The 13857-nt window shown below is 62.0% G+C and overlaps 1 protein-coding gene across 1 annotated transcript in view; it reads left to right on the top strand.

The window, feature by feature from the left end:
- The window catches only part of LOC125629389 (uncharacterized), a 29700-nt gene extending 16046 nt beyond the window's left edge, over positions 1-13654 (top strand). The window contains exons 7-10 of the mRNA XM_075122681.1: positions 3070-3282; positions 4580-4702; positions 9085-11835; positions 12780-13654. Of these exons, the coding sequence (XP_074978782.1) occupies positions 3070-3282; positions 4580-4702; positions 9085-11835; positions 12780-13381 (3689 nt within the window). The 3' untranslated portion in view covers positions 13382-13654. The remainder of the gene's footprint in view (positions 1-3069; positions 3283-4579; positions 4703-9084; positions 11836-12779) is intronic.
- Positions 13655-13857: the final 203 nt, after the last annotated feature.

The raw sequence follows: 13857 nt of genomic DNA, 5'->3' as shown, positions 1-13857 counted from the left end.
GGGATCCCTCCGTTAAGCAGTTTCTTTTAATATTCCAAAGTTATACCCTGGGTAGGAGCCAAGATCTGGCATTCTTCCCTTCCCCTCCCTGGGCTGGACCCCCATCGCACTTCTAGAGCAGGACGCCCAGCTAGAAACAAAACCCTGGATTGGGCCTCTGAATGCAGGGCCCAGCCTGGATGTCCCTGTACTGAATGGAGAGCAAGAGGCACTTTGCTGCAGTGCAAACAGGAATCCATTCGGGGCAGTTCTCTGGCCTGAGAATGTGTGAAGGAACACAACCAATGGTTTGCTCAAGGAGAGCTGTTGATGGGGTTCGTAAGGCACACAAAGGAACAGTGGCTAGTTGGGTGTGAGATATGTGTCTGTACGCTGGAGTTCAGCTAGTTTGCTCGCGAGGCCGTTCAGCTGTCTGGGCGCACAGTGAGCTCTTCCTAGATGGGTTTTTTTTACACTCCTCTCTAATGCTTGACTTACCCCTGGCAGCCGGGGCTCCCCCTGTGTGTTGAACCTTGGAGGGTCTCTGTAGTTGGACAGAGGGAGAGAAGCTCTGCTCCTAGGTGGCTGTCAGACTTGCTTGGTCACTGAGCAGGATGTAGATTTGCTTTAACCATCGCATCTCTTACTCCTGGGCTCATGGAAATTCCTTAGCCAATGTGTCTAAAAGGTATGTAACCCCGCTGCCAGCTAGTGGTCGCAGTGACAAGAGCCAGGTTCAATATCTAGGGGTTCCTCTTAACACCACAAAACAGAACTGGTTCAAGCCCCCACCCAGAAATCTGGGAAAAGTTACCACCTCCCCACGTGCCTCCAAGAGGCAATGCTTCCCCCTCACAAACTCTGAGTCTGCGTACAGTATAGAAGAGAAAACTTCTAAGAAAAGGCAAAAGGAACCCAGCATTAATTTGAGAAGACACCACAACAGTGACTCCCAAATAAGCAATCAGTAAGTAAAACACCCGCCTGGCAGTGTCCTTTGCCTCAGTTTCCCACATTGCAGTGTGAAAGTCCAATGGACAAGTGTCCCTTTAGTATGCCACTCCCCTCCCCCTGCGCTGCACCCCACTTGGTTGTCTGAGGTGGGCGAACTCCCAGAATTTGGGGGGCATTCACAGGGTTCAGCTCCCGCTCCTGAAGGGGGGTTGGGCAATACCTCTGTCACTGCTGCTTGCTGCAATGCCGTGGTCTGACGCCCCGTCCGCAGGGATCTCACTGGACAGCGAGGAGCCTAACTGCTGCAGCCTCTGCCGTGCTTTCACCACCCCACTGTCCCGACACCCGCGCCAAGGTTCATCCCCAGGTCCTGCTCTAGTGAGCGCTGAGCAGAAGCCAGGCCGCTCCATGGTGTCCACTCAGGGCTCTCTTTACACCCTGGAGAAGCATCAAACAGTAGCTAAAACGCTTTAACCCCCAGCTAGAAACCCCTATTCCGGCCCCTGTTGCTTTTCCCTGGGGTTTGGCATCTCTGTGCCTGCTTAGTGAGGAGATTAGGGAGACCCTCTCAGTCAGGGCAGGCTAAGTACAGGTCTGCTGCCCTTTACTCCTGCAATAAGGATAACAATAAGGTGCCCTGCATCCAAGACTATTAACCCTTAACAGCCCAAATGGATCACTTTGGCCAGGCAGCTGTCTGCTGAGTGCCTAGGCAAAGGAGGCGGTGTCTATGCAAATACAGCCTGTTCCTCGCATCTTGCGTCACTAGAGGATAGGGCAGAGCTCAGTCAGATCCTGCTTGCCCACGGATTGTGGGCAAGTGATGGGATGAGCCAGGGCCATCTCGCAACCTTCTTCAGTACCCTCGCTAGGGGAACAGAGGGAGAGCACCTGATCAAAGGCACAGGGGAGCATATAGCTCTTACCAAGCTATTCCAGGCACATTTAACCTCTGTACAACTTACTGTGTGCGCTGTGTGTGCATGTGCACAATGTGTGCACGTGTATGTGCATGCAGCGTGTGTGTGCAGTGTGCATTTTTGTGCAATGCAGTGTGTGTGCATACAGTGCATATGTGCAGTGGGGAGTGTGTGGGTACATTGTGTGTGCATACAGGGTGTGTGTGCATACAGTGTGTGTGTGCAGCGGTTTGTGTGTGCAGTGTATGCGTGTGCTTGCAGTGTACAATCTGTGTGTGCAGCAGTGTGTGTGTGCAATGTGCATGTGCGCAGTGCTGTCTGTGTATGCAGGTGTGTGCAGTGTTAATTGTGCATGGGCAGTGTGTATTTGCAGTGTCCATGCAGTGTGTCTGTGTATAGCGTGCACAGTGTGTGTATATCTCTGGGAGTGTGTTTGTGCCAACCCCCTCAGGTTGCTAGGATCTCCTTGTCACGGAGTCCCCGGGCGATGCTCTGGAACTGCTCCCCATGAAGTCAGTCAGGACTCTGGGGAAGTCTCCTTTCTGCGAGCAGCCTGTCTGCAGGGCAAACAGCTCACACAACTTCCACCTTCCTGGGTCTGACCTCGGAGCATTCAGCATCCTCTGCTCCTCCGTGAGCTTCCCACAGTGAGTCCGCCCAGGCAGGGTCTTGGGGAAGCCGGAGGGTCCTGCACCCCAGCTCCGCAGTCAGACGTGACTCTCAGCCAGCCAGTAAAACAGAAGGTTTATTAGATGACAGGAACATGGTCTAACACAGAGCATGTAGGTGCAGAGAACAGGACCCCTCAGCTGGGTCCATTTTGGGGGGCAGTGAGCCAGACAACCACGTCTGTACTTCACTCCATGTCCCCAGCCAGCCCCAAACTGAAACTCTCTCCAGCCCCTCCTCCTCTGGGCTTTGTCCCTTTCCCGGGCCAGGAGGTCACCGGATTCCTTTGTTCTCCAACCCTTTAGCTCTCACCTTGCAGGGGGATAGGGCCCAGGCCATCAGCATCCAGGAAACAGGGTGTCGGCCATTCTCTGTGTCCAGACCCCTGCACACACCTGCCCTCTAGGGCTCTGCAATCATCATACACCCTTACCCCACCACCTAGATACTTAAGAACTGCATAGGGGAAACTGAGGCACTCCCACAATATTCGGAGGAAACATTAAGAACAGTCCCGCTTTGTCACACTCCTCCATCTCTTTCACAGACGAATTGGCCCATGTGAGGCAGCGCTTTGCCAAGCCCATGGCCCCACAGCCACGAATGCAGAAGCCACGAATGCAGAAGCCACGGACGCAGAAGTCACGGACGCAGAAGCCCCGGCCCCGGCCCCGGCCCCGGCCCCGGCCCCGGCCCCCTTCAGCGGCACGGGAGGAGACACAGGCACCAGCCCAGGTATCCCCACAGGCAGTGCAACCAGGTGAGTGAGCAGTGGGACTACCCTCCCCAGCCAGCCCCCTGTTCCGGGCCAGCCAGTCACCAACCCACTCCCTAGTCCAGCCTCCAACCTGCCCCATCCCAACCCAAAGCCATCCCCCTGCTAGCTCCCAACCCATCTGTCCCTGATCCTCAGGATCCTGCATTAGACAGTCCCTTGAAGGAACCCATCAGTGTGCTAGACCCCAAGGGGTCCCAATCTTCCTCCAGGATCAGCCACACCAGCCTCACCGCCTCCGAGACTGAACCTCTGGGGTCCAGCCCTTCTGCTCCACCTGGCGAGCTCTGCCCAGGGCGTCCAGCTGAGAGACTCCTGGGAGAGCCTGGGCCGCCCTGCAGGGATTCCTGGGCCGCCCTGCAGGGATTCCTGCACCTCAGCCGGGATTGACAGTGACACCTGGCGTGGGGCAGGCCTTAGGGTAGCAGGACGTTGTCCAGAGTGGCCAAGCCAGGACTCTCTTGAAGGAACCGTGCCACCGTGGTGTCCTCTCAACCTGCTCTGCCCCAGAGCAGCTTCCCTCCCTGCCCCTGGCAGCCCTCCCTAGCCCAGTAAGGCACTGCCATGCCTGCCCATCAGAAACATAGTCCTGGCAACTCCTGCCTTGGCACACTAGCCCTTAGTCCGGCCCCATCCTGCCCTCACCCGCCCAGCCAGCTCCCAGCCCCTCATTTGCCCCAAACTTCACCTGCCCAGCCAGCCCTCAGCCTCCCATCAGCCCCTCCAGTCCCCCCTCCAGTCCAGCCAGCCCACAGCTCCCCATCTGCTCCCCATCCCGCCCCACCTGCCCAGCCAGCTCTCAGCCCCCCATATGCCCCTCATTCCACCCCTGCAGTCCAGCCAGCCCACAGCTCCCCATCTGCCCCCCATCCCGCTCCACCCGCCCAGCCAGCCCTCAGCCCCCCATATGCCCCTCATTCTACCCCTGCAGTCCAACCAGCCCTGTACTCCCCGCTGCCAGGCTGTCCCTCTGCTGCTGGCTGGGCTCCTGTTTCCCATGTGCCTGGGGCAGGTCCGGCTGGTGGGGTGTGAGGGAGGTCCTGGCTGGCGTGGGGTCCTGGCTGGCGTGGGGTGAGGGGGGTCCTGGCTGGCGGGGGGTGAGGGGGTCTGGCTGGTGGAGGGTAAGGGGGGTCCGGTGGCAGGGGGTCCTAGCTGGTGGAGGGTGAGGGGGTCTGGCTGGCGGGGGATGAGGGGGGTCCGGCTGGCAGGAGGTCCTGGCTGGCGGTGGGTGAGGGGGGTCCTGGCTGGTGGGGGGTGCTAAGCCAGCTGCTCTGTATTCCAGGGAAGTGGAAGCCGTTGTCTTTGCTGGAGGTCACCAGCCCCCGGGAGGCCACCCAGCCAGAGGGGACCTCGCGGGGCCCCCCGCCCTCAGGAGAGCCAGAGCTGCCCACTGCTGGACCCGCAGGTCAGTCTGGGAACCTGCAGCTCGAGCTGCCCAGCCATCCTCGCTGTACCCATCCTGCCCTGGCTCCGAGCGCTCCGCCCAGCAGAGCACCTGTTTTTTCCACTGCTGTCTGTCCAGATCTCCCCAGCACTTCTGCCTGGGAGACCCTCCCTGCCCCCCTCCCCCCATAGGGGACGCCTGCAGCTCGAACGGCGCTGGCCTCACTGTCAAAGCGACGAGCCAGGGGCCAGCTAGTGCTGTGGGTGACACCCTCTTGGGCTGGGCCTGAGCCCCCAGGGGCCACCAACCAGCCCCAGGGCAAAGAACCAGGCTGGGTTAGGCCCTCATCCTTGCTCTGCCCCTCTGCCCCCCAGTCCTCTGCCTGTCCTATCTCCCAGCCCCCTTCCCCATGGGCTGGGGCTAGGCAGTGGCTACCCACCTCCCTTGTAAAGTGCTGTGAGATGAGGGGTGGAGAGGGCAGAGTGGGGGAGCGGTGGTTTTATCGGGGTGTGCACATGGGGACGGACGGCTGGACAGATGGGGTGTATGGGGACTGAGGGTTAGTGTGTCAGATGCAACCTTCTGCAACCTTTACATTGAAATGTTCCCAGTTGCTATTAATATGAAGTTGTGAAGGATAAAGGTGCGATGAAACCCAGCTTAGCTTTCAGGGTCGAGCCTCTGGAGCGCTGACAAGCCGTGGTCAGTGAAAGGCCACAGTGCAGCACTTGGAGGGATAAAACCAAGCTTCGCTTAACTAATCATTTTCCTTTTCAATGATTGCCACGTAGGCAGCACAGCAGTTATACTCGCACCAAAGATTGATGGGTGTACCACGGACAGCAGAGTGAAGTGAACCGAGCGGTGCCCTTTGGATGTTAACTGCTATTCAGCAAAACTGTTTCTTTCATAGGCACCAGCTCCATGGGTGCTCCAGAGCTGGAGAACCCATGAAAAAATGTTAGTGGGTGCTTAGCACCCACCACAACCAGCTCCCGCCCTATCTGCTGCTGGCGGCCCCACGGATCAACTCCTCCCCCTCCCTCCTGCACTCAGCTGTTCCACGTGTGCAGGAGGCACTGGGAGGAAGGGGGAGGAGCGGGACAGGAAACGCTGGGTGGGGAGGAAGGGGGGGAACTGGGCTGGAAGAGACGGGGCAGGGGTGGAGTGGGGGCGGGAAGAGGCAGGATAGGAGTAGGAGCTTGGGGAAAGGGTTAGGCCAAACCCTAATTTGTAATTAACATAGGCTACAAAGGGGATAGATAGACAGACAGATAGATAGATAGATAGATAGATAGAGGGGGTATATGGGGTAAATAGAGAGATAGAGGGGGTGTACGGGGATGGATAGATGGGGGGTGGATGGGGATAGAGAGATAGAGGAGGTGAATGGGGTAGATAGAGAGATAGAGGGGGTGTACGGGGATGGGTAGATGGGGGTGTATGTGGATAGACAGAGGAGGTGAATGGGGTAGACAGAGAGATAGAGGGGGTGTACGGGGATGTAGATGGGGGGTATATGTGGATAGACAGATAGAGGGGGTGTATGGGGATGGATAGAGAGATAGAGGGGGTGTATGTGGATAGACAGATAGGGGGGTGTATGGGGTAGATAGAGAGATAGAGGGGGTGTACGGGGATGGATAGAGAGATAGAGGGGGTGTATGTGGATAGACCGATAGGGGGGTGTATGGGGATGGATAGAGAGATAGAGGGGGTGTATGGGGATAGACAGATAGGGGGGTGTATGGGGTAGATAGAGAGATAGAGGGGGTGTATGGGGATGGATAGATGGGGGGTGTATGTGGATAGAGAGATAGAGGGGGTGTATGGGGATGGATAGATGGGGGTGTATGTGGATAGACAGATAGGGGGGTGTATGGGGTAGATAGAGAGATAGAGGGGGTGTATGTGGATAGACAGATAGGGGGGTGTATGGGGTAGATAGAGAGATAGAGGGGGTGTATGGAGATGGATAGATGGGGGGTGTATGGGGATGGATAGATGGGGGGTGTATGGGGATAGAGAGATAGAGGGGGTGTATGGGGTAGATAGAGAGATAGAGGGGGTGTACAGGGATGGATAGATGGGAGGTGTATGTGGATAGACAGATAGGGGGGTGTATGGGGATGGATAGAGAGATAGAGGGGGTGTATGGGGATGGATAGAGAGATAGAGGGGGTGTACGGGGATGGATAGATGGGGGTGTATGTGGATAGACAGATAGGGGGGTGTATGGGGTAGATAGAGAGATAGATAGAGGGGGTGTATGGGGATGGATAGATGGGGGGTGTATGGGGATAGAGAGATAGAGGGGGTGTATGGGGATGGATAGAGAGATAGAGGGGGTGTACGGGGATGGGTAGATGGGGGGTGTGTGGGGATAGACAGATAGTGTTAGTGCTGCGCTGGGTGGTGTGGGGCAGTGTGTTGTGCAATGGGTGTGTTAGATGGACCGTTGAGTTGACCCAGTGGCCGTTCTTATGTTCTTGTTAACAGGGGATTTACAAGTGACTTTAACTTTCTATAGCTCAGTTTATTTCAGCCTTTCAAATACAGGGCCATGGATCTTAGTGCTGCTCTGGGCAGTGTGGGGCCGGGCTGGGCAGACTGAGCTGGGGCAGGGATGGGTTTGGTGGGTGGTGTGGGGCCGGGCTGGGCAGACTGAGCTGAGGCAGGGCTGGGTTTGGGTGGGCGGTGCGGCGCAGGGTTGGGCAGACTGAGCTGGGTCAGCGCCGGGCTGGGCTGGGTGGTGTGGGGCTGGGCTGGGCAGACTGAGCTGGGGCAGGGCTGGGTTTGGGTGGGTGGTGCGGGGCTGGGTTGGGCAGACTGAGCTGGGTCAGCGCCAGGCTGGGCTGGGTGGTGTGGGGCCTGGCTGAGCAGACTGAGCTGGGTCAGCGCCAGGGTGGGATGGGTGGTGTGGGGCCTGGCTGGGCAGACTGAGCTGGGGCAGGGATGGGTTTGGGTGGGTGGTGTGGGGGTAGGGCTGGGCAGACTGAGCTGGGGCAGGGCTAGGTTTGGGTGGATGGTGGGGGGTAGGGCTGGGCACACTGAGCTGGGGCAGCGTCAGGGTGGGCTGGGTGGTGTGGGGCCGGGCTGGGCAGACTGAGCTGGGGCAGGGCTGGGTTTGGGTGGGTGGTGTGGGGCCTGGCTGGGCAGACTGAGCTGGGGCAGGGATGGGTTTGGGTGGGTGGTGTGGGGCCTGGCTGGGCAGACGGAGCTGGGGTAGGGCTGGGTTTGGGTGGGTAGTGTGGGGCCTGGCTGGGCAGACTGAGCTGGGTCAGCGCCGGGGTGGGATGGGTGGTGTGGGGCCTGGCTGGGCAGATTGAGCTGGGGCAGGGATGGGTTTGGGTGGGTGGTGTGGGAGTAGGGCTGGGCACACTGAGCTGGGGCAGCGCCGGGGTGGGCAGACTGAGCTGGGGAAGCATCCGGGTAGGCTGGGCAGTGTCGGGTAAGGCTGAGCAGACTGAGCTGGGGCTGGGCTGTACGGTGTGGGGAGCAGGAGGCAATTGGCAGCACAGTTCAGAGGCCCTGCACTGCAGGCAGAGGAGGGGAGTCTCCATTGGCTGGAGCAGCAGGGCCCTGTTCTCTGTCTCCCACCCTGTGGAGCTGGCAGGGCCCAGCGAGTGGCTCGCTGCGCCGGTGCCGGCCTGGTGTCTATGCACATCTCTGGGGAAACCCACCATCCGGACCCAGCCCCTGGAGCTGCAGCTGGAAGGGCAATCAGGGTGGGGGGGTTCTGCATGGGGAACATTACCCGCCTTCCAGCTCTGCGGCTTTGTCCCCACAGCCAGGCTGTGACGCATGCTGCCATGGGGGTGAGCAGCCCCAGGGATGGGCTCCATCCTGAATGGCATGGAGCCCTGGGGGCGCAGCACCCCGTCCCGAAGAACCGGCGGCCCCACCCCAAAACATTGGAGACACGCACAGGTACCAGTGTCACTGTGCGGCGTGCTGTGGCCAGGGCCTGCCCTCGGGGTCTATGGGAGAGGGTGTCTGTGCTGGCCCCGATGCCCAAGGTAGCGCTAGGGGTTCTGTGCTGCTGGGAGCGGGGGGCTCCGTAGGGGGCGCTGTCCCCAGCTGTCTGTGCTGGCCCCGATGCCCAGGGGGTGCCAGTTGGGCCGTGGTGTAGGACAGTGGTCATCGGGGGAGGTGTTGAAGGGGGCCTGTTGGTTGTGACAGTCAGTGGGGCAGGGTATGAACCCTGGCGTCCTGGCAAAATGCCAGGGAGGGTCAGTGCGTTCTGCCCCTGCCAGGCGGTGCAGGACACAGTGGGCCGGGCTGGAAGGTGTCGTGGGATGGAGCCCGTTGGGCACTGGGGCGGGGCAGGGCTGGAAAGACCCAGCCGTCCCCAGAGCGCTCTGGAAACCTGCGTCCATGTGTCTGTCCCCTTCCTTACATAGACGCCATCCGGCACCGAGCTCCTGCTGCCACCCCCACCCTCGGGACCCACGCTGGGGCCCAGACTGACCCCAACGTGCCTCGTCCCCCACGCCGGCCTGGGGATAGCACTCTGACGACTGTGGCCTCCGCAGCCCACCCTTCCAGCCAGCCCCAGAGCGCCTGGACCAGCCCAGCCACCCCCACTCCCGGCCAGCCCCACAGCGCCTGGACCCGCCCAGCCACCCCCACTCCCACTCCCGGCCAGCCCCACAGCGCCTGGACCCGCCCAGCCACCCCCACTCCCACTCCCGACCAGCCCCACAGCGCCTGGACCCGCCCAGCCACCCCCACTCCCACTCCCGGCCAGCCCCACAGCGCGTGGACCCGCCCAGCCACCCCCACTCCCGGCCAGCCCCACAGCGCCTGGACCAGCCCAGCCACCCCCACTCCTGGCCAGCCCCACAGCGCCTGGACCCGCCCAGCCACCCCCACTCCCACTCCCGGCCAGCCCCACAGCGCCTGGACCCGCCCAGCCACCCCCACCCGCACTCCCGGCCAGCCCCACAGCGCCTGGACCCGCCCAGCCACCCCCACCCGCACTCCCGGCCAGCCCCACAGCGCCTGGACCCGCCCAGCCACCCCCACCCGCACTCCCGGCCAGCCCCACAGCGCCTGGACCCGCCCAGCCACCCCCACCCGCACTCCCGGTCAGCCCCACAGCGCCTGGACCCGCCCAGCCACCCCCACTCCCACTCCCGGCCAGCCCCACAGCGCCTGGACCCGCCCAGCCACCCCCACTCCCACTCCCGGCCAGCCCCACAGCGCCTGGACCCGCCCAGCCACCCCCACTCCCGGCCAGCCCCACAGCGCCTGGACCCGCCCAGCCACCCCCACCCGCACTCCCGGCCAGCCCCACAGCGCCTGGACCCGCCCAGCCACCCCCACCCGCACTCCCGGCCAGCCCCACAGCGCCTGGACCCGCCCAGCCACCCCCACCCGCACTCCCGGCCAGCCCCACAGCGCCTGGACCCGCCCAGCCACCCCCACTCCCACTCCCGGCCAGCCCCACAGCGCCTGGACCCGCCCAGCCACCCCGACTCCCGGCCAGCCCCACAGCGCCTGGACCCGCCCAGCCACCCCCACCCCCACACCCGGCCAGCCCCAGAGTGCCTGGACCAGCCCAGCCTACCCTAACCCCACCCCTCCTCCCAGCCAGCCTCACAGCACCTGGACCGGCCCAGCCTCCTCTACCCCCACCTCCACAACCACCCACCCTCCTGGCCAGCCCCACAGCACCCAGATGTACCTGGCCTCCCCTACCCCCATCCCCAAAACCATGCACCCTCCCAGCCAGCCCCACAGCACCTGGATCAGCCTAGCCTCCCCCATCCCCACAACCACCCCCCTTTCCAGCCACCTCCACAGCACCCAGATGGGCCTGGCCTCCCCTACTACCACCCGTATCCTCACAATGACCCACAGAGCCCAAACAGACCCAAGCATCCCCATCCCGGCAACCACCCAGTCTCTGAACATGGCCCACAGCACCTGGCCAGGCCTGGCCCCCACCTCCCCCTCCGACACAACCACCCAGCTTCCTAGCCAGACCCTCAGCGCCTGGATGGGCCCAGCTCCCTCCGACCCTACAACCACTCAGCTTCCTAGCCAGACCCACAGCACCTGGATGAGCCCAGCTCCCTCCGACCCCACAACCACCCAGCCTCAGGATGAGACCCACAGCTCCCGGATGAGACCAGCTCCCTCGGACCCCACAACCACCCAGTCTCGGGACGAGACCCACAGCGCCCGGATGGGCCCAGCTCCCTCCAACCCCACAACCACCCAGCCTCGGGACGAGACCCACAGTGCCCAGATGGGCCCGGCTCCCTCCGACCCCACAACCACTCAGCTTCCTAGCCAGACCCACAGCACCTGGATGGGCCCGGCTCCCTCCGACCCCACAACCACCCAGCCTCGGGACGAGACCCACAGCGCCCGGATGGGCCCAGCTCCCTCCGACCCCACAACCACCCAGCCTCAGGACGAGACCCACAATGCCTGGATGGGCCCAGCTCCCTCTGACTCCACAACCACCCAGCCTCAGGACGAGACCCACAGCGCCCGGATGGGCCCAGCTCCCTCCGACCCCACAACCACCCAGCCTCAGGACGAGACCCACAGCGCCCGGATGGGCCCAGCTCCCTCCGACCCCACAACCACCCAGCCTCAGGACGAGACCCACAGTGCCTGGATGGGTCCAGCTCTCTCCGACCCCACAACCTCTCAGCTTCCTAGCGAGACCCACAGCAGCTGGATGGGCCCGGCTCCCTCCGACCCCACAACCACCCAGCCTTGGGACGAAACCCACAGTGCCCAGATGGGCCCGGCTCCCTCCAACCCCACAACCACCCAGCCTCAGGATGAGACCCACATCGCCCGGATGGGCCCAGCTCCCTCCAACCCCACAACCACCCAGCTTCCTAGCCAGACCCACAGCACCTGGATGGGCCCGGCTCCCTCCAACCCCACAACCACCCAGCCTCGGGACAAGACCCACAGCGCCCAGATGGGCCCGGCTCCCTCCGACCCCACAACCACCCAGCCTCGGGACGAGACCCACAGCTCCCGGATGGGCCTGGCCTTTCCCTCCAAGCCCCAAGGCGAGCCTCCTGGTACTCGGACGCAGTATGCCAGCCCAGCAATTAATGGGACAGGTTGTGCCAAGACACCTGGAGCGCCCTGGCTTCCAGGCACCCCAGCTGCACAGACAGGTAGGGGTCTGGGGGCACTGGTCCCAGGAAGGGGGGGGTCCAAAGGCCTGGGCCAGAGGGTGTGTGGACAGCATCTAGACACCAAGGCTGACTGGAAATGTCACCATGTATGTGTGTCAGGGGGATTCTACTAGGTCCTCCTGGGGCGATAGCATCCTCCCTAGACTGGCCAGGCCAGACCCGGCCCTCCAATAACCCATCCTTCTCCGCCATGACACCGACCCAATATCAGGTTTCAGAGTAACAGCCGTGTTAGTCTGTATTCGCAAAAAGAAAAGGAGTACTTGTGGCACCTTAGAGACTAACCAATTTATAAAAATATTCCACTCCATACGGCTAAATGCAGTGCCTTGCATAATGACAGGTTTCAGAGTAACAGCCGTGTTAGTCTCTAAGGTGCCAAAATTGGTTAGTCTCTGAGGTGCCACAAGTACTCCTTTTCTTTCCACCCAATATCGTCCCAGTTCTGGGATCCCCAGGCCTTTACACAGGGGAAAATACCATTATCCACCTTTGTAGGTGGATAAACTGAGGCATGGACTCTGAAGTGAGACAGTGCCTAAGCTGGGGAGAAAACCCTGAAGTCCTGGCCAGCATGTCCTCTCTCACCCTAACCCACTGTGCCTCATGCCCCTTCCCAGAGCTGGGATAGAACCCAGGACTCCTGGCTCCCAGCCCTTCTGCTCTAACCCACTAGACCCCACTCCCCTCGCAAAGCTGGGATAGAACCCAGGAGTCCTGGCTCCCAGCTCCCCCTCCCCCAGCTCTAACCATTAAATCCCACTCCCCTCCCAGAGCTGCCTTGGCCTGTGCAGTAGCAGACAAGGCTGTTGTCAGTGGGTGAGTGGCTGGTGGCCAGACCACATAGTGGCGTGGGGGGGGGAGGGGGGCGTGTCTGTCCAGCATGGAGCTTTACAGGTGGCTTCTTGTGTCCCATCCCACAGATGCTGCCACCACGCCAGGCCAGCCTCAGGGACCTGTCCTGGAGATGCCACACCCTGCCACCCGCGCCCTCCCACCCACGGCCTTCCCCCCAACCATGCCCTCAACCCTGGCCCTCCCATCCCTGGCCACTGCTCTCCACACCACCACCCCTCAGGCCACCACCACCCCTGCTCCACCCCCTGCCCAGGGGGCAGTGACTATGGTGTGGGAGACAAGAGCCCCCTTACCGGCTGCAGGGCGGGGGGCAGTCAGGGGGAAGGGGGATTGCCAGGAGCCAGGCTACAAATCTCCCCAGCTGCAGGAGCTGATCCAGGTGGTGCGGGAGCTGCGGGGGGACTTGCACGCCCTCGTCCATACCCAGCGGCAGGAGCGTCGCCAGCTGGGAGCCATCGCTGGCAGCCTGGCCGAGCTGGTGGGGGCTGTACGGCAGCTGGTAGGGGAGCTGCCCAGCCAGGTGCTTTGGGGGCAGAGCCAGCTCCCCCTCCAGCGTGGGGCAGGCAGGGCCCTGCACCCCACACTGACAGCCTCGCCTGGTACCTACCTACCAAAGAGCCCCACTGAGAGACAGACCCCTCCCCAGCCCGAACTAACCCCCCACTGAGAGACAGACCCCTCCCCAGCCCGAACTAACCCCCCACTGAGAGACAGACCCCCCCTCCCCAGCCTGAACTAACCCCCCACTGAGAGACAGACCCCTCCCCAGCCTGAACTAACCCCCCCACTGAGAGACAGACCCCTCCCCAGCCCGAACTAACCCCCCACTGAGAGACAGACCCCTCCCCAGCCTGAACTAACCCCCCACTGAGAGACAGACCCCTCCCCAGCCCGAACTAACCCCCCACTGAGAGACAGACCCCTCCCCAGCCTGAACTAACCCCCCACTGAGAGACAGACCCCCCCTCCCCAGCCTGAACTAACCCCCCACTGAGAGACAGACCCCCTCCCCGGCCTGAACTAACCTCCCACTGAGAGACAGACCCCCCCTCCCCAGCCTGAACTAACCCCCCACTGAGAGACAGACCCCCTCCCCGGCCTGAACTAACCTCCCACTGAGAGACAGACCCTCCCTCCCCAGCC

This window comes from Caretta caretta, chromosome 23 (genome assembly GCF_965140235.1).
Source record: "Caretta caretta isolate rCarCar2 chromosome 23, rCarCar1.hap1, whole genome shotgun sequence".
NCBI classification, from domain to species: Eukaryota; Metazoa; Chordata; order Testudines; family Cheloniidae; genus Caretta; species Caretta caretta.
This window is presented reverse-complemented; position numbering and strand designations above follow the sequence as displayed.